Raw genomic sequence first — 20,263 nt, 5'->3', positions numbered from 1 at the left:
TTGTGCCTTAGTAGGACTTCTTCCTGGCTCATATCAGGAGGCGTTCTTGCAGGTCTGTTTGCCCTGTTGTTACAAATCACACAGAGACTAGGTAGGTGGTTTAGTTTAGATACAACACACATTTCTCACAATTATGGAGGTTGCAAGTCAGATCCAGGAGCCAGCACGGTTGGGGACTGGTGAAAGCTCCTTTCACTCCCCTTTCTCCTATCTGAGCAGTGTGGAGGACTTATAAAGGCACACATTCCACTAGGCGGGCTCCTGCCGTCATGACTTTTCCCAAGTCCTCACTTGCTAATGTCCGCATGTTAACGGATCCACTTCCTAACATAGCCTGTCCTTTTCCTTAGTCACTGCCAGGATGGACACAGAACCATGCAACTTTCTGATTTCGCTTTAGTGCTTAGGGCCCCGTGGTTCTGTTTACCTTTGCCTCGGTCCTGGCTCTGTTCCACATCCTCAGGCCTCCTCACCCTTCTGTGATACTGACTCATGGCCTGCAGTGCTGAGGGGATAACAATCCATACTCTCCACGGCATGGTCGCATGGCGTTATCAATCAACGACTGGGAAACACAACCTATTAGGATAACTACTTCAGTCTTCTGGACCCGCAGTAGATGACTTTATAGTTTACCCTTTATTGCACAGGTAGAGAACTTCACTATGTGGGGCCACGGGCAGCATTTGAGTGTCCTCTCTGACAGCCCTCCACTGCATTTCTTTAGACAGGGTCTCTCCCCTGATTTGGGTAGAATGACTGGCCAGTGAGCTCCAAGAATGTCTCGCCAGGGCTGGAAATACTGATTGGCATTTGGCATTTTATATGGGTTGCTAGGTATCTGAATTCAGGTTCTCAGCATTTTACTACCTGAGCCATTTCTCCAGCCCCAAAGTTTCTTTTCTTTTCTCCTTTTTGCCCTTTGTGGTGTTGTGGGTTGAAACTGGAGGTCCTGAGCATGCTGGAGAAGCACAGGACCACTGAGCATTTCCCCAGGCTGAAAGTTGACTTCTGTCAGTGAGCCACAGGGTAAGCATCAATTGGCTCTAACATACTAATCAAATCAGTTGGCTCATACATACTGCTAGCATTAATAACAGCCACATAAGGCTCCACGTCACCTGTAACAGTCTCACTTCACTCCTGGTGCAGACCCAACTTTTGCTTTTGGATAAATGCAAGCTTTTAGAGCAAGGGATGGTTGTTGTTCTGGTTTGTTAGTGTGTGTTTTGTTTTAGATGTTTTGTGTGTAAAAGTGCTTTGCCAGCAGGGATGGATGCACACCACAGATGTGCCTAGTGCCCAAGGTCAGAGGAAGATGTTGGATCTCTTGGAATTGGAGTTAGAGTTGTGAGCTGTCAAGTGAGTTCTGGGACCAGAACTTAGGTCCTCTGCAAAAGCAACAAACTTTCTTAACCACCGAACCTAGCCCAGAACAGCTTACATAAACACACACCAAGGTTATGACAATCTTCTTCATTCCTTCCAGTGGCCACCATATTGTCTGTTGTCAACAGTTCCGACTTCTCAGAGATAAAGGATTTAAATACAACCAAAAAAGCCAGCGCACAGGCACCTATATTCTATCTATGCTCTTACTGAAACTATAAGCTCATGTATAACCAACAACTCTACTGTGCACTGGATGCATGCCCCACCGGAGAATGCCAGGAAAGGGTGCTAGATCCCCTAGAAATGGAGTTACAATTGTGTTCTGGGAACTGAGCCGCAGTCTTCTAGAACAGCCAGTGCTCTCAGCCACTGAGCCTTACATAGAAAGATGGACTAAAAGAACATTTATCCTAGTACCTTAAAAACAACCTACTTGCAGTTGCACTGAACCGAGTGCTGCGGCGGCTAAGTACTGCTCACACACAGGTGTGGATTTGTGTGTGCACTATGCCAAGTGTTTGGTGAATGCTACCTTCATGTATACATTTAAGGATTTGACCATCCTATGGTAGCTTCATTTTTGTTTTGAAAAAGGTCATCTGTTGGGCAGGGCATAGGCTTCTTCCTTTTTCTCACACATCAGATCTGAATTCTGTATGCTTGTTTGCTGAGTCCTCAACATGACATGCTGGTACTCAGTGCTCACCAAGTAACGCAGCGGTAGCTCTGCTCCTGTGGGTAGCTATTTATTTAAGTGTGTGTGTGTGTGTGTGTGTGTTTGTGTGGTGTCCACAAGTACAAGTGAAATACTTACTTATACAAATCAGACAACACTTGTGCCAATCAGTTCCCTATTCTACCATGTATGTTGGCAGTAAGGACCCTTCTCCACTGGGCCACCTCTCCAGCCTTGTTGAACTATCCATTTATGAACTGGATGTTCTATAGCTAAAATGCATCTAAGACCAGCCGCTGGTACGAGCTGCCTGGATAGAATGCTGAGGCTCCTCCAGGTCTTCAATGTGATGGGCTGTTGTGCGAGACAATGTTTAACTTCTCCAGCTTTTTCTTTTCCTATCTTGAGCTCGGCTGACAGCCAAGTCCACTGCCTAGACCAAGAATCATAGTTTCCTCCATCCCATCTTAGGTCTTGCTGCCCTAGGGCAGTGCAGACCAGCCCAATCCAACTTTATCTCAGTCACAAGCAGACAAGGAATTTCAAGGATCATAAACTGAGGGTTTGCCAACCAGAGATCAGGTTACAGGCCTTAAAGTGGTATGCATCATTATGAAAGACTCTTTCCTGCACTCATACCCACTTACAGGCAATGGAGGGGGAGATCAGCCCGAGAGGCAGAAATAGGGGGATCTCTGTGGGTTAAAAGGCCATCCAGGGAGAGCTACATAGTTGGACCCTGTCTCAAAACAAAAGCCCAGGCAATCAAATCTGAATGGTAATCTCTTCTCAGTTCTCCAAATGGCATGGCTGTGGCAAGGAATATTTTTAAAAAGCAACCTCAATCTAAAATCACATAGCTAGAATCTGAACCAAGAAAAAGCCCAACCACCTTTTTCCCCTGCCTCCCTTTGGGCATGCAGCACCACAACCCTCCCTCCAAGACAAAGGGAGGCCAGGGCATGTTTACATGGGTCTTATACTGTTGTGTTCCTTTCTTACACTGGGGTTGCAAGCATCTTAAGCAGAGTGTGTATTATTCAACTATTGTTACAGACTGGCATTTGCTGTGGTTATAAGAAGTAAATATTCATAGAGATTATTTTTATATAATTTTAAAATCCTATTTTTTGTATATTTAAAACTTGATAATTTTAGAAAGCTTTAAATCTTATTTTTAAAATTATAGTATACAAGTAAAATGGGGGGGAACCCCTAAGGTTAGAGATGCCTCTTTTTTGTATAATATAGCTGCCATGAGGAAGCACTTGGAGTCTTTTCTGGCTTCCCAACTACTTCCATATACTTGGCCAACATGAAGAACGTATCAATACTCAGTGGATGGTCATATCCTCTAGATCATACATGGCTAAGAGTGCCTTCTTGAGGACCCAGACTATCAGCCTCTATCACTAACCAGGCAGCCTTACTTTGAGGCCGTCCACTGCTCTGAGGTATTCTTTTGCTCTGCTGTTCTTTGGTCTACGTGTGCCTGAGGAGGCACACTGTGTGGGTGCTATGGCAGCACCCAGGACACGGTCTTGGAACACACCGCACACATGCTTGCACAAAGTGATGTTTCCTGTCACATGCTTCCTTCCTTCCTCACTGTCTTCTGCACTGCGCATCTGTGGACCCACCAGCAACCTTACAGTACAGCTAGACAAAAGGACTACACAATGCAACCCATGAAAGAAATATCGGCAATGTAGTAGTTTTGTGTCGTTTAATTAAAAAAACTCAACAGAGATAAAAAACAAGCATTTTACATAATGCATACATTCTCAACATCTGCAGATGAGATAAATAAAAGAAGGCTAAAGCAGACATACTGTGTATTGCTTCTCTTTGGTAAGTTACCAATATCCTCTGCAGAAATAAAATGTTAAAAACAAAACCCATGGTCTTAAAATTGTCCCTTAGTATTAACAAAATATTCAGCAATAATACAGTAGATGTAGTTTTCAAATTAACAAGAATGCATAATACTTTATTCTCTGAGGGGTAAGTAGCTGCTTTCCAAAATTAAGGCCGATGAGAGCCAACCTTTTTTTCTAGCTATCTTTTTCCTTGGCTCTTTTTTTAACCGTCACATTCAAACTCCCAGACATCATTCTTTTGGAAACTCTTTTTCACATCCAAAACCTCTCTTATCAGTTTCACACCATCTATCCTGACCAATTCCATTCCCTAGGAGGAAATTCATCTTATCATCTAAACTCAGTGCCCCCAAATAAAAAAAAACAAAAATTCCCCTGAATTTGCTCTAATGAATAGCACATATACAAATCGTGGCTCTGTTAAAGCAATATATACAGGTCAGAACTAAGAGAAAACTAAAGGGCCCATTCAATATATAGCAGCAGCTCATGTCTAAATATATACATGTATGTAATGTTTTCACAGTTAATCTTAAAAAAATTACATGATATGTTCAAATTTTTCTATGGTGTATAAATAATGCTTTAAAAGTCCAACTAATGAAATGAAGTATAAGAGTGGATTCAAATTAAATAAATCTCCCGAGCCTCCAAGGACAGACGCTTGAGCTGGTAAAGCTTGAGGTGTGTCTTATAAAGGGCGCTCTGTCTGGCAGGCCTACCAGGAAAGGCAGTCTTCAGTCTAAACCCGGTAGGAGAGAAATGCCAATATTTTGGAAGGAACAGGCAGTTTTTGGACTTCTTGGGTGGACATCACTCTTCGGATTGACATGCGACATATATGTTGAAGGCTAGGGACTTGCCTTGGAGTGGCCCAAAAATATACACTCCCATCGTGTGTCCTTCAGAGAAATGGAAAAACAAAATCATGGTTACCCAACTACACTTGTCCTATGTCCCTACAGCTGTATATCAGATCCATACATCTCACCTTAGACTCTAATAAGAACTCCAAGACAAGGCAAGTAGCAGGATTATATAAAGAGTTTGTCTAGGAAATTTACAGAAACACACATAAAGAAAAATAAGCTTTCAAAAGAAAAAGAAACAAGAAAAATGTATTTACCCAGCAGCTAAAACACTGCCATCAGTAGAAAAGGCACAGCAAAGACCGTTGCTCAAAGGTGCAACTTGTACCGGACAATCCTCATCGATTCTCCAGAACCTCACCATTCTGGAAGGGAAATTCAGAATGAGCTGAGTCAGTCAGAAAGCAATGCTCCTGTGCTCCGATCACAGCACACATTCACACGCGTCACTCTCAAACAGCATGTTTCTACATTTGTCTAATCTCAAAAGCAGTGGCCATCAATCTACAGGTGTATCACCACAGCCAGTTAAGCAAAAAACAACACCTTCCAAAGCGTTGTCTAGAAAGACAGGATGGGCATGGTGGTCCACACAGAATTCTCAGCATTCAGGAGGCAGAGGTAGAAGGATCTTTAGTTGAAGATCAATCTGGCCCACATACCAAGACCATTTCAAATACAAACAACTCCTGTACAAAAACCTAAATCAAGCTTAAGAGTGTGTTATGAGTTAAAGCACACTTTCATTAAAAATCGCAACTACAGACAAAACTACACTATACCATACTCCATAATACTCACTTATCATCAGCAAGGCTGGCAACATGCAGTCCATCATGACTGAAAGACACAGCTCTCACCCATCGGTCATTTGCTCCTCCAGCAAATATTGGAGTGGGCGGGGGAAACAGGTGCCTGGGGTCAGAGACATATTTGCAGTGTTTCAGAATCAATTCAAGAAACAAAATAGCCCTGGTACCAAGTTCACTGGCCTCTGAATAAGGTTTAAAGTGGGGCTTTGATGATACAACAAGACTGATGAGAACTGTTACAGCTAAGTTCAATGAAACAGAGAGCTGTTCATTTTACATTTTTTTAGGGATTGTAACTTTATACAAATTCTTCAAAGCTATATATACTGATAGCCAATGTTGGGTTACTAACTGAAATAATTCATGTGGTACTCACCCGAACTCCATCAGAAGGTCTCCATTGTGTGGATCCCAGACATACACACGAGTGTCATAGGATGCAGTAGCTAGCAATGCTCCATCAGGAGAAAAGTCACAAGCTACAACATCATGGTGATGACCTTCCAGTCTCCTAATCATGGTGTATTTATCCATATTCCAAAGGAAAACCTGAAATAATAAAACAGGGAAATGTTATAGGTTCACTCAGACACACAGAGGACAAAGGGGCACATCTTAAACTACAATTGCTACTTTAATATTACATCAAATTAATTACAAATTATGAGTAATTTAAAGAATATGCTCAGTGTCATAGATTAAAAATCAGTCTTTACGTTAATTAAAGCAGACATGCAAATTTCTATTTCAAATGTTTCTGTTAAATGTTAATTTAAAAAATAAGCCTAAAGGGAAAATAAAGGCAATGCAATTTAACCACAAATACTGAAATCCATTTATTCCAAAATCTAATTAACTAAAATATATGGAAATAAATAGGGTTAAGTATTACAAACCCCTTTCTCTTTTTTTCCAGAAACTACCAATTTTTAAAAATATATACAGACAGAAAATGTAATGTTAGCAATTGTTACTCCATTGGCATCTCCCCTTTGAGATAATCACTTGTTTACAATAGGCTTGGGTCACCACCGAGAGCCTAGGAAGAGAAACAGATACTGCAAGCAAAGAGAATTTTCACAGCCAAAAATAATTTTGTTGGCAAACAACAAGGATGTTACTAAACCATATTACAGATGAAAATATACTATTTTATGAAAATATAACTACAACATTTTTAGATAATCAAGATTTAACACTTATTTTTCCAAATTGACTATGATCATTAGTTACTTTCAGCATAAAACAGTTAAATTACGTAAAAGTAAACCCACATACAGTTTAGATTTTAAACATCCAAAGACTGTGCAGAAGGCTCTAAATAGGTTTTGCTGGGTTTTGCTTTGAGGTCATGTCTCACCAAGAAGTTAAGGCTGACCTTTAAGTAGCCCAGGCTGGCCTATCTACTTGCCTTAGCCTCTCAAGTAGTTCTGGACAGTATTCTAATGCTTACTGTTAGAGTAAACGTAAGCTGGGAGGTTTACAGCAAGCCTAGTGAGACAGCGTTCCTCCTCCTGAAGTAGAATAATCCTTTCTGCTACTTCCTTTCTGCACACATTGTTTCCCAAGGGAAATAAGTGTAATAACTGGGTAAATCATTTAAGGCACTACTAGTATCTTAAGAATTCCAAAAAAACAGAAAGCACTCAAAAACCAGTTACTTTAACATTAAATTTACTTGTCAGACTCTCAATTCCTTCAAACTGGAAGATCAATTTACTCAGGAGTCTGGACATTACTGTGGGGGAAATTACTTTTTAAAGGAAAAAAAGAAAAGAAAAAGAAAAGAAAGAAAAGCAGAAAGTGGACGCCGACCAGCACCTGTGTACGTACAGTACACCTTGCAGCCGAATGCAAGGTTACTTCATCCTATGGTAAAGGTCGCCCCCAGCCCGGTAGCCAGAGATGCCACTCTTTCTGCCCAGCTAACACCATTGTGCGCCTGTGTGCGAGTGGTGCCAGCATAACCTCAATCACACCAATATTGCTGCCACCACCTGTGACAGGGAAAGCAAGAAGCATATGGAAAACACACAGCCTAAAATCGCAATGTCAACATCTAGCTTGTTGTTATGATTTAAAAACAACAACAACAAAAAAACAAAAACAAAACTAAGCTACTTTGTTTTAAACTTCTAACATTCACAACCTATCATCTTAACATACTTCTTGGCAAAATAAAATGTGTTTTATCTAGCCACCCCCACCCCCATCAATCCAAAGAGTGTTGCCATCATTATACGTATTTGGAGTCCAGCCAGGTTCATACTCAATGCTGCTAAACTCTTAAAAATACATTAACTCAGAGCTAGTAAACTGACAGTTGACTAAAAGTACAACCTTCAACAGTCACTACTTAAGCTGTCAATAGGCACACTGTCACACCATGTGCAGCTTCATCTATAGTCCACTATAGGACATCCATGAGTTTTAATTTTATTATGCTTATAATTTACTTTTTTTTTTTTCAGTTTAATGTCCATGATCAACTGAGACTCAAAATTTAAAAACAAAACCAGCAAACTGGACAAAACAAAAACAAAGAAAATAATTAGCAAGGAAATATCTTAAAAATGGACTAGATCATCTATATCACTTAAGCATTCCTAGATTTCACAAACAAACAAAAAAAAACCCACAAAAAACCCTCACTAACCCTTCATTTTATAAGCATCTCTAAAAGCAATTCAATTCTCAATTCACAGATAACTAATTTTTTACTTGCAAATTCTCTCCATAATGAACTAAAGCACTTAAGACATTCATGACACCGAGCACAGACGTAACAGGTTACTTAGATTTAAAATGATTAGGCATACATTATCATCCAATTCACAAAAGTTCATGTACAAGAACTTTGATACATACTGCTTTACTGGCTCCAACTGAACACAGCATAGAACAGTCGGGAGAGAATGCACAACTGTACACCCAATTCTGATGTCCCCGCAATACTTTCATCATGTTTCCTGGACAAAAAGAAGCGTCTGTGTCAGGACCCCGTTCCAATCGGTAACACCTTGACAGACAAGTCAGTAATCTACATTTATCATGAACTTTTACAGCTGAAAAAGATGTATGTATATGCATAGAAAGGCCTTCAATATCTCCCACCAGCTTGCTTTCTTTCCATCCTGTTTTCCGAGGCAGGGACTCTGTATGTAGTCCTGGCTGTTCTAGAATTCACTATGCAGACTAAGCTGGCCTCAAACTCACAGGGGGAGTATTTTGCTTGATAAAATTACACAGGGCTGGAGACACACCTCAGCAGTCAAGAGCACACTCTGCTCTGCAGAGGACCTGAGTTTGATTCCCAGCACTTTATTGCTCCATGGGAATCTAACACCTCCGACCTCCTCAGACATCCATCCATAACCACATGTAGACAAACATGAATATAGAGAACTAAAAATAATACAATTTAGAATATAAAAGCCAGGCATGCTAATGTATACACCTTTAATCTCAGTATTTAAGAGATAAAGGAAGGTACTTCAGCCTGTTCTACATTTGTTTCTATAAAGTAAAATACATCAATACACCACACGTCTCAGAAAGAAACTGAGTACACCAACATACTTTTCCATGAGGGTTAGAGGATAAAACATCTCGTATTTTTATGAAAGAATTTATGACCTATGCTTGCCAGCATTTAACCACATTACAAATCCTGATTTGTAAATCAGGCTATATAATCTAAATTTTATTAGGCGCCTAGATTTGTTGTTTTAAATAAAATGTTAAAAATAGGTTTTTGGGTTTTTTTTTTATATTTATTATATGATAAGTACACTGTAGCAGTTTTCAGACACCCCAGTAGAGAGCATCAGATTTCATTATAGATGGTTTTGAGTCACCATGTGGTTGCTGGGATTTGAATTCAGGACCTTCAGCAGAGCAGTCAGTGCTCTTAAATGCTGAGCCATCTCTCTAGCCCCAGAATAATGTTTTTTATTTTAAAATTTCATTTATTTAATATGTGAGTATTATTTTGCTTGCATATATGTCTGTGTAGCACCTGCATGCAGTATCCACAGGGGCCAGAGATGTTGAATTCCTTAGAGTTATAGATCTGTGTGTGTTCTGAGCAGGGTCAAGATTGTTTACTATAGTAACTGCTGGTTCCTGTTCTGGCTTACTTAAGCTGTGCTTTGTTTGATCTATATAGGAAAGGGACCCAAGTATTAAAGAGAAAAAAGGAAAGTAACAATGATCACCAAGCCATTTGGTTTCTGTTTTGCTGATAGTGTCATGCTAAGTAGCTAGCAGGTTTGTCCTAGAGCTCTCAATTCTGCTGTCCAGGTCCCCTCCCCTCCCCTAAAGCTAGGATTACTGGCGTCCTTCCTTCAGGAGTCGGGGCAGGGCATGGGCAATCCCCACATCACTCTGAAAACCAGTAACGTCAAGAGATGTGGCCAGGTGTGGTGGAACACATCTTTAACACTCAAGAGGCAGAGGCAGGTGGATTTCTTGTGAGGACAGTCTGGTCTACATAGCAATTTCCAGGCCAGCTAAGGCTACAGAGAGACCCTGGCTCAAAAAAAAAAAAAAAAAAAAGAAACAAAACCTCATCCTTTTACACAGCTAGGGAAAAGACAAAAGGCATACATACATACCATCATCTTTCAGGTCCCACACTCTTAGAGTTTTGTCTCTTGAAGCTGATACAAGGAGTAAGCTCCCATCTGGAGCAAAAGTTAAATCTCTAACCATTTCAATGTGGTCTACCAAATTAAGGAGGAGTTTTCCTAAATGTGATTGAAAGAAGAAAAAAATTAAACAGATATTCTTGGGTACTTTCCTGTTTTATGAAATAAATTGTTTCATTTATTAACTAGTGGCTATTGTTAGCTGTGAGAATCTACAACTCAGAAATTCTTCCCAAGAAAACAAACCCTCCATGTATTAGAAAACTATAAAAGAAATGACTGAAATGGAAGAAGACTCCTAGAGCAAATTAGCATTAAGAAAGCCCCACACCACTGACTTTTCATTTGTACAATATGGCCTTACAATATCAAAAGTATCAACTTTATCTTTGACCTTGGACCATCAAATGCTCCATAAAGTAAACATTATCCAAACAAAACAAACAAACAAACAAACACTTATCAGTTACTGGAAGTTTTGTTTTCTAGAAAAATCTGTGGTCACCTTAATTTTTCCCCTCAATAAGCCAATCAAACTTTGATTCCTTGTCCTCAAGTCAACGCCATTATTACTATGTCCTGGGGTACATCTTGCTTTTATGCTCACTAAAATTATTTTATATTTGTGAACAAACAGAATATGCTAAGAACTAGAGCAAAATCTAAACTCTTTTTTTTCCGCCTGCCTCTGCCTCCCAACTGCTGGAATTAAAGGCATTCGCCACCACTGCCCAGCACTTTTTTCTTTTCTTGCATTGCTGGTCACTGAACCTCAGGTGTGAAGCAATGTTAGGCAAATACTTTACCACTGAGCTTCCTCCCTCATCCTTGGTGGAGACAGGGCCTTACTGTGCAACTTATGCTGCCCTCACTTTGTTCTGTATATCAGGCTGGCCACTCAAACGTCTCCATGCTGAGGTCACACACCTATGTATCACCATGCCCAGTTTGAACACACACACACACACACACACACACACACACACACACATATATATATATATATATATATATATATATACACACACACACTTGCTTTTTTGTTGTTGTTACAGGGTCTCTCTATATAGCACTAGCTGACCTAGAACTCACTATGTAAACAGGAGCTGGCCTCAAACAGACATCCACCTACCTCCGCTTCCCAAGTGCTTTAATCAAAGGCATCTGCTACCACCTTGAATAATACTTATTTGTTCAAAGAATTCAACTTCCCCAACTATGTAGTTAGATGTTGGATAAAGTGATTAAAACCTTCTGAAGGGAGCCAGGTGTGGTGGCCCACACCTTTAATTCCAGCACTTGGGAAGAAGAGGCAGGCGGATTTCTGAGTTCGAGGCCAGCCTGGTCTACAGAGTGAGTTCCAGGACAGCCAGGACTATACAGAGAAACCCTGTCTCTAAAAACAAACAAACAAACAAAAAAACCCACAAAAAACAAAAAAAACTGAAGGTTAGGTATCGATTATTAAAACTTGATTTGTGAGCTAGGCATGGTGGTGCACACTTATTTGGGAGGCAGGCAGATAGATCTCTGTGACTTTGAGGCCAGCCTGGTCTACATACTGAGAGACCCTGTCTCAAAAACCAAAAACCAACTGTAGGATTGTCTGTATATGCTTGGGACTATTAGGCAGTATAGGCTTATTGAAGTGGGTGTGTCACCGTGGGAAGACTTTAGCACCCTTATCCTAGCAGCCTCCAGATGAAGATGTAGACCTCTCAGCTCCTGCATCATGCTTGCCTGCTCCCATCTTGATAATGAACTGAACCTCTGAGCCTGTAAGCCGGCCCCAACTAAATGTCCTTATAAGAGTTGCCTTGGTCATGGTGTCTGTTCACAGCAGTAAAACTCAACTAAGACACCAGCCCTCTGATCTGTAGCTGGGTAAGTGGTTCAGTTGACAGGTGCTTGCCTAGTATGCAGGAGTTGGAGTCCTAGCACTGCATAAATTGGGAGTTGCAGCACAGGCCTGCAATCCCAGTACTCAGGATGTGGTAGCTGGAAGGGCAGAGTTAAAGTCATCATCAGCTACACAGCGAGCTTGATGCCTGCTTGGGATACAAAAAACTGCTTGAAAACCCCTAAGTTATCATTGAAAAAATGTAAGACATTTTGCTGAGTCAGAAACTAAAATATTAGTTTATAGTTAACTAAAATAAGACCCAAACCTGCTTTGCATATTTTATCAAGTAGTATAAACTCTTTATTATTCTCCTAGATTAAAATTATAAATTATTAAGACTTAAAACAATTATAAAGACTAATTCTCACTTTTCAGGTTCACTTCTGATATGAATCCATACCTGTATATACATCCCAGATTTTGATGCGACCATTGTTTAATCCTGTGGCAAGGAGTAGCTGATCCTGTCCAAATCGGAACCGATGCCATTCTATATTAACGCAACGACTCTGTTTTTCTGGAACTGAAGACCCAAAAGCAAGACTCCAGACTATGTCTCCACAGTCTATAACGTGTTCAGGAGGCTTATTTTTCTGACCACCATTACTGTTTTGTCTTGCCAATTTTAGACAGCTTGAATTGGTAACATTTTTGGAACCATGCAAAAGACTGAGGGGAAAAAGATTGAAAATGAATTTCTCTTTATACCAAACTTCCCTAAACAATAATTGTTAACACTTGTTAAATTTTTCAATACAATTGTAACACTATTTCTAAAGATGAAAAAGTTGGTATCTGAAATAAAAGGCTAGACAAATTCAACTCATGAAAACTATTGGTGGCTGAGAGAATCCTCAGTAAGAAAACTATTTATAGCTAATTTTCCTTCCAAACTGGCTTCAATTAACTTCAAAGAACTTCCTTAACAGAGTAGTGTAAAGCCTGGCTCCACTTGAGAGTGGGCACTGTCGACAGTGTCCAGCACTGGTCAGGGTCTCAACTGAGACAGCTTCTATCACAGGACATGTACTCAGTGATGACACTAAACCTGTAACATTTTGTTGATGCTCAGAAGAGAACTTAGGATGATGTACTGGCTATTTTTGTGTCAACTTGACACAGCTGGAGTTATCACAGAGAAAGGAGCTTCAGTTGAGGAAATGCCTCCATGAGATCCAACTGTAAGGCATTTTCTCAATTAGTGATCAAGGGGGAAAGGCCCCTTGTGGGTGGGACCATCCATGGGCTGGTAGTCTTGGGTTCTATAAGAGAGTAGGCTGAGCAAGCCAGGGGAGGCAAGCCAGTAAAGAACATCCCTCCATGGCCTCTGCATCAGCTCCTGCTCCCTGACCTGTCTGAGTTCCAGTCCTGACTTCCTTTGGTAATGAACAGCAGCATGGAAGTGTAAGCCGAATAAACCCTTTCCTCCCCAACTTGCTTCTTGGTCATGATGTTTGTGCAGGAATAGAAACCCTGACTAAGACAGATGAGAAAAACAGTAACTTCTCAATATGAATTTAAGGACTAATTTAGCTCATTTGCTAAATTAAATTGCTAAATAATGTTAAGTATTATATAATCCACCTTTTAGGATACTAAACTAGATTATTTCAGTAAACTAGAAGCCAGAGACTTCAGAAAACTTTGAAGCTATCATGAACATGTCCTTATTCAAGCAGAGATAGAAAGAACTGTCAGGTGATGGACAGACAGCATGACGAGATTAAGTTCCTTCAGAAAGAAGAGTTATCTTGGGAACTTCAGTGACCCTGGTGCACAGTGAAGGGACCACACAAGCCTAGATAAAATCTAACTTGAAAATTAAAATAACAGACATATAAGACTTCAGCTGGTGGAATGCTCACAGAGCAGACATGAAACCTCAGGTCTGATCTCTATCACAGCATAATGGGGTATGGAGGGAAACCCAGTTAGTTATTCCAGCAATTCTGAGTAGAAATGCAGGATTAGAAGTTCAAAGTCATCCAAGGCTACATACTGAATCTGAAGTTGGCCTAGGTTAAAGCTTTCCCTGACCCTACTCCAATCAGAAGGGTCTGTGGCTCAAACCCAGACAGCATCATCCAGGAGGCTGAGACAGGATCAAAAATTTAAAGCCAATCTGGGCCACATAGTGACCAGATCTATTTTAGAAAAAAATCTGTTTATACACCTCTGTTAACCAATAAAGTGTGTGAAATCCAAAGTGAATGCAAATAGCTTCATCTAACAGATCACTTGATCTGACACAACAGAACACACACACACTAATGCAAGAACAATTAATCTGTCTTTACACACACACACACCAAGAGACAGGGATGTAGGCTAGTTGGCAAAGCATTGGCCCCTGTGTATGAAGACCCTGGGGTTCAGTGTGGGAGGGGTTGGGAGCATAAATATTTGAGAAAATTTTACAACATTCTATAATATTCAAATTTAGTCCAGACCTTTTCACTACGTAGTCTAGGCTGGTCTACACTATGACATCATCGTTTCTGCTTCCCAAGTGCTGGGATAACAGGAATGTACCACCATGGTCACCCAGATTTTTTTTTTTTTTTTTTTTGAGACAAGGTCTACTATGTAGACATGGCTGGCCTTGAACCTCAGAGAGCCACCTGCCTCCTCCACTTCCAAAGGGATGCAGCAGTGACTAGCTCAGGTAATTCTTTACATTCAATCTTCAATGAAGATTCCAACTACAAACAAGCTTCTAACACTGGCTGTAAAGAAAACTTAAAATATCTTATTACCCAACACTGAAAGACAACAGTAAACTCAACAAAAGCAAAGGAAAGCAGTCTTACAAGTCCTTAAGGCCCTGGGACCACGGGACAAGCTTCACTACACGATATCCTTGTGACCACGCAAAGTAGGAACCATCTGGAGCAAAAGCAACCGTCCAGTTCTCACCACCACATTTCTTGTCGAAAGGAGCTGCTGGAGCCAAGAGTTCCCCTATAGTGCCTGCTCTCACTAAAACAGACAAAGACAGAAATCAGGATAGTGTATGGAATCACCGGATTCAGATGGCCCCATGTTATTTTGGCATTTGCTGAGGTTGCCGCCTTTCCTTTTAGACATGGTTTAATTGGCTTTCTACCCCGAAACATTAGAGATGAGCTTTGTTTTGATAGTGGTTTTCAAGAGATTTCAAGTATGTCACTAGGCACGGAAGGCACACCTCAGCCCTTAGAAGGCTTACTGTTCAGGAATACAAACCAGGTAAAGAATTGGAATTTTAAGGTCACCTCAGCTACATGGTCAGCCTGGGAAGAGCTGGAGGGCTAGCAAAATGACTCAGTGGGTACACATACCTGCTGCCAAGCTTGACCACTTGATTTCAATTCCTAGTACCCATATGGCATAAGTGGAGAACACACTTTTACACATAATACACACGTAATTTTGTTTTTTGTTTTCCGAGACAGGGTTTCCCTGTGTAGCCCTGGCTGTCCTGGAAATTACTCTGTAGACCAGGTTAGGCTCCAACTCAGAACTCTGTCTGCCTCTGCCTCCCTACACCACGCCCGGCGTTACATATAATTTTTAAAAGGTGGAGGAGAGCTGGAGAAACAGCTCAAAGTAGCATGCTTGCCTAACATAAGGCCCTAGTATCCACTGGGGGTTGTGGGGGTGGGGAGAAAACCTGGTCAGTGAATTCTACAGTCTGTGTTGTATACGCCATTAGTAACTAATAAAGCATCTAGCATGTTAAGTGTTCAATTAATATTTACTAAACAAATAAAAAAGCACACGTATAAACTCCCACTTGTAAGTTATTAAGTACATTCCTGGCCCAATTTGATACATTTAACAAGTCCAATGAGTATAGTTTAAAACCCACAAAGAAACCAGATACCCATTTTTCTACATTCTAAAATTTTCCTTCTTATATGAAAATATCCTAACACCCATCACTAAGATAAATAAAACTATTTTGCTTAAACAATGTTTTCTTTTTTAGATACTCAAATCTGCTGGATGGTAGTGGCACACGCCTTTAATCCTAACCCCATCACTCAGTTGGCAGAGGCAGGCAAGAATCTCTTGAGTTTGAGGCCAGCCTGCTCTACAGAGTTCCAGGGTTACACAGAGAAATTCTGCCTTAAGAACAAAGAAAAAGCAAAACAAAAACCAAAAGAATTCAAAATCTTCCTTCTATCCCACCCACCTATTGAGCTGAATCTGATCTGAGAACAATCTAGACCTCATGACGTCACGAGGCACCTATACTGGAGTCTTCTCTAGGATACAATAGTTCTAGTTCTTTCCATCAGTCTTCAGATTATAAAGTTTTGAGTCAATTTTCTATCTTTTCCTACCTTAATTTTTACATTTTCCTGGAATACATTCCCGTTAGTAGTGACTGGAGATAGAGCACTCCCACTTCTTCAAAAGGGAGCAACACAGAATAAGCTCACATTCCTGTTATTGGCAGTCACATGACTGTGATATAAGACTCATGAGTAGGTGAGCCTCAATGCCAGCAGAATGCATTTTTAATGCGAAACCTCAGAAGGAGCACATTGCTGCAGACTTCCTGCATTTCTCCAAGCCTACATACACTCTTACATGGTCCTTTCACTGGGGTTCTTCTCATACTCAGCCCCCCAAACTGGGATTCCTGCTTAACCTTCATCTATTGGTCAAAATGAATTTTAGAAGGGACTTCATTCACAAATAAGGAAAACAAGTTTTAAAATTCTACTTTTTAAAAGAAGGCAATGGAAGCCATTAGCTTTAAAAAAGAATGCTCCCAAGTTGATCTAAGAATACTTTATTTCCCAGAGATTTATATCTGTACTTTAAGGTTACTTTTATAAACTAATCTTGGGTACACTCATTTGGCTACTTTGCTTTATAAAGTGTTAATGAGATAGGGATGTGGCTGGTTCAAACACCAAACCCCAAGAAACAATTCACTAACTCATCTTCAAATGTAAGACATTCTAGTACTGTTATAAAAACTGTAAAACAATTGTTACGTAGTCAGCATTTTTCTAAGTGCCTTCACGTTTCCTTGTTAGCTAACAGACACAAACAATTTTTATACTTTAATCAGCTGTTTTAAATACTCAAATACTGACTAGTAAAATATTGCCAACCTCAAGTAAGGTTTTTCTCTAAAGTGCTTTGGAAAAAAAAAAAAGTAATGGGGCAGTGGGTGGGAACCAGCCCTAAAACCCAGCCTATCTGCACAGCACTTACATCATGAGTCATCACTGAACAAGGCTAACCAGATTTAAGTTCTTCCTCACATTCCATCCTCCGATTTCACGACCAGAAAGGAAGTGTGACAGTGCCTTGTTAAAGAGGGTAGTAGCTCAGTTATAGCCTGACCTGGAACTCTTCACACATTCATGGAGTCCTGCCCCTACCTTTAGCATGGACATGAAAATCCAATTGACAAAACTGTAAAGTCAGTGTCTACTGATGATGATTTTGTTCAACGAATGTCATCCAATGGGCTCAAAGGTGACTCCTTTGAGAGAATTTAAATAATGCTAAGTGCTTTAAAGGGGCCAATGGGCAGGTCTGGCCCACGCCCTTCCACTCCCCATTGTCCAGGCTTCAGCGGGACGCGTGACAGGTCTAGCCACTGCCACATCCTCTGTACAATAGCCCTCCTTCAGCCATTCCACCCATTCACACGGCTCCTTCCCCCCACCCCCGTGTAGGTGGGCAACACGTTCCCTCCTTAGAACCCTTCACTTTCATAACGCCATCCTTTAAAAAACACTAAAACTTTTTTTCAACGCTGCTGACACCTCTCCAGGTCCCTTTCTCATTAGAGTACCGGACATACAGATGCTGCTGTGCCTCAAAACACAAAAGTTCACAACTTTTTCCCACCAAACAGAGCCTAGGATAGACCCCTTAGCCTATGCTAGTAACTCTCCAGGTCCACTCGATATCCAAGACAGAGAGAGAATTCGGGAGAATCCCAGGACGTCCGATCTGCACCCCAGCTGTGATAGTGTCACTAGGGTTTGCCGGGCGCTGAGCAAACTCGGGAGGCCCGCTCTGGGTCCATTCACTCCCGGCCGACGCCCATCGCGGGACCGCTTCCTCCCGCCACGCAGCGTCGGTCCTGCTCCTCTCCGCTTCTCCGGAGCCCCGGCATCCGGTCCCCGGCGCTCGTGGGCCTTGGCATCGGACTTCCCCGTTCTCCCATCCCCCACTCCCACCCCCGTTTCCCCCAGGGCCCCGGAGCCAGCCTCTTCATGCTCTGCCCGTTGTCCCCGCGCTCCCCCTCCATCCCGGGCCTCACCGATCTCTTTCTCGTTAACCCTCGGGGGAAAGCTGGCCATCTATGGGGCACCGTCTGATTCCGGGAACTCGATTCGGACGCGACGACAGAGAAGGGACTCAGCGGGGGCTGAGGGGCGTGACGCGGGCTCGGGCTCTCCCGGGTGTGGGGACTGCAGAGAGAGCGCGGGCGGCCGCTGCGGCTTCTGCGGACTGCCCGGAGGAAATCACCGGGATGTCTGGAACAAAGCCACCGGGTCACACTCAGACAAAAGAGCCGGCGCGCCTTCCACTCACTGACTCAGACAGCCCTCCAAAGCTTCCGCCGCCAAACCAGACACTGAGACAAGATGGCGGGCGGCACTGATAATATCTGGGAGGCGGGGTGTAGTGGGTGACGTCAGACCACCGGGCCCCGCCCCCTCGACGCAGAGGACGTGACGGTCTGGATTCACGGACGGGCGTGAGCCCTCAAAGCGCGACCTGCGGGCAGTTTCGAAGTCGAAGGCTCATTGCCAAGCGCAAACCCGGGATTATATAATGCACGTGACCGAACCGGAAAGGGCAAAGTAGACGTTTCACGTGCTTAATCCCTTCTAGCTACGTCTCTGGCTCTTTAGTACCTGGGAAGTGAAGGTTGCGCTGAAGAAAGAGATACGATGGAAATTAGCATAGTGGTGTCCGATTGGTCAGGACAGAACAAACTGGTTTTAGGAAAGACTCAATTGATGGAGGAGACCCAGGGTGATGGGGCCTTACCTCTGAGACATCCCCCAAGACTGCCTCTGTTGTAACTAGTCCCTAAAGTCAGGCCTCCTGAAGAGCTGGCCAATATGACCTCTACCTCAGAATCTGCCCTTCTTCCACAAAAGTCGAGGTCTCTAGGAAGCAGCTAGCTATTCCACATCATTGTTTGGGTGGCCCCACATCTCAATCTAAGTACCATCTATAGATGATGTAATTGCATTTTAGTGGCCCTCACGGGACTCTTTCTTCCAAAGGATAACAGATAACGGCTTAGATTTTCTCAGATACTCCTGAAAGACAGAATTGCCCAGCATAACTTTAGATCTCAAACACCAGCACGTAGTGCATGTTCTGTGTGCATGTCCCTTTGCCCAAGATAGAAATTCTTAAGATCATGATGATTAATAGAAATAAATCATTCCCTTCTTAAAAAAAAAAATTACTTGGTTACTGCTTGTCAATATGTTTGTCCAGAACTTCGTGCAAGGCAATGGTGCTGCCTGACGAACAGTGGAAGGAAAAAGAAAATGCCATCTTGTCAAATACAGACCATTATTGTCCCCTAATGTTTTTAGCTTATTTATTTATTATGTGTGTATGAGATATGTGCATGTTTTTGCGTCTTTTTTTTTTTTTGAGAGTTCATGTGTCTAAGTGCTTCTGTGTGAATGCAGGCATTCAGAGGTCAGATGACATCCTAGGATATGGGCCCTCACCTCCCACCTTTCCTGAGACAGGGTCTCTCATGATTTCAGTGCTTGTACACTATGCTAACTGGCCCTGTAACTTCCCGACTCCCTGACAGCCCTGTTAGAGTGAAGGGATTGCAGAGAAGTAGTGTGTAATCTCCTGCCTTCGGCTTTAACCTAGGTTCTGGGCTTTCGAACGGTCAGGTTTGTATGGTGAGCATTTTCACCTCTGAGCCATCTTCCCAGCTTTTTTCTTTTGAGTTTTCATACAAAAATATGCAGATTTCACAAACTTGCAGGGCTGCAGGAGGGGGGTATAGCTCAGTTAGTAAAATATTTGTTTAGTATACAGGAACCGTGGAGTCCAGCTCCAGCTCCTCAGAAACCTAGA

General features: G+C 41.9%; 1 protein-coding gene across 4 annotated transcripts; it reads right to left on the bottom strand.

The window, feature by feature from the left end:
* Nucleotides 1-3,761: 3,761 nt before the first annotated feature.
* Nucleotides 3,762-18,791, bottom strand: Wsb1 (WD repeat and SOCS box containing 1). Of its 4 annotated transcripts, XM_021177451.3 has the most exons (9): nucleotides 18,459-18,791; nucleotides 14,992-15,160; nucleotides 12,582-12,850; nucleotides 10,246-10,377; nucleotides 8,498-8,598; nucleotides 6,006-6,178; nucleotides 5,619-5,732; nucleotides 5,075-5,182; nucleotides 3,764-4,850 (listed from the first exon to the last, which is right to left on the bottom strand). In XM_021177451.3, exons 1-9 carry the CDS (start codon nucleotides 18,496-18,498, stop codon nucleotides 4,691-4,693), a joined length of 1,266 nt encoding a protein of 421 aa, XP_021033110.1. In that variant the 5' UTR covers nucleotides 18,499-18,791; the 3' UTR covers nucleotides 3,764-4,690. The 4 variants fall into 4 exon arrangements, with proteins under 4 accessions (XP_029339592.1, XP_029339593.1, XP_085685895.1 ...); XM_085829769.1 differs by lacking the exon at nucleotides 14,992-15,160 and having other exon boundaries at nucleotides 3,763-4,850; XM_029483732.2 differs by lacking the exons at nucleotides 12,582-12,850; nucleotides 14,992-15,160; nucleotides 18,459-18,791 and adding an exon at nucleotides 6,526-7,626 and having other exon boundaries at nucleotides 3,762-4,850; nucleotides 10,246-10,309.
* Nucleotides 18,792-20,263: the final 1,472 nt, after the last annotated feature.

This window comes from Mus caroli, unplaced genomic scaffold (genome assembly GCF_978045245.1).
Source record: "Mus caroli unplaced genomic scaffold, Mus_caroli_1 scaffold_13, whole genome shotgun sequence".
NCBI classification, from domain to species: Eukaryota; Metazoa; Chordata; class Mammalia; order Rodentia; family Muridae; genus Mus; species Mus caroli.
Note: the sequence above shows the minus strand (reverse complement) of the source record. Positions and strands in the feature narration are given on the sequence as shown.

Excerpts from the sequence above, each read along its gene's own strand:
- Wsb1 (XM_021177451.3), bottom strand. The coding sequence starts at position 18,498 with ATGGCCAGCTTTCCCCCGAGGGTTAACGAGAAAGAGATCG. Across the intron at positions 5,733-6,005 it reads GACCTTCTGATGGAGTTCGG|GCACCTGTTTCCCCCGCCCA; the intron begins GTGAGTACCACA and ends CTCTGACCCCAG. Across the intron at positions 5,183-5,618 it reads GCCAGCCTTGCTGATGATAA|AATGGTGAGGTTCTGGAGAA; the intron begins GTGAGTATTATG and ends TTTCCCTTCCAG.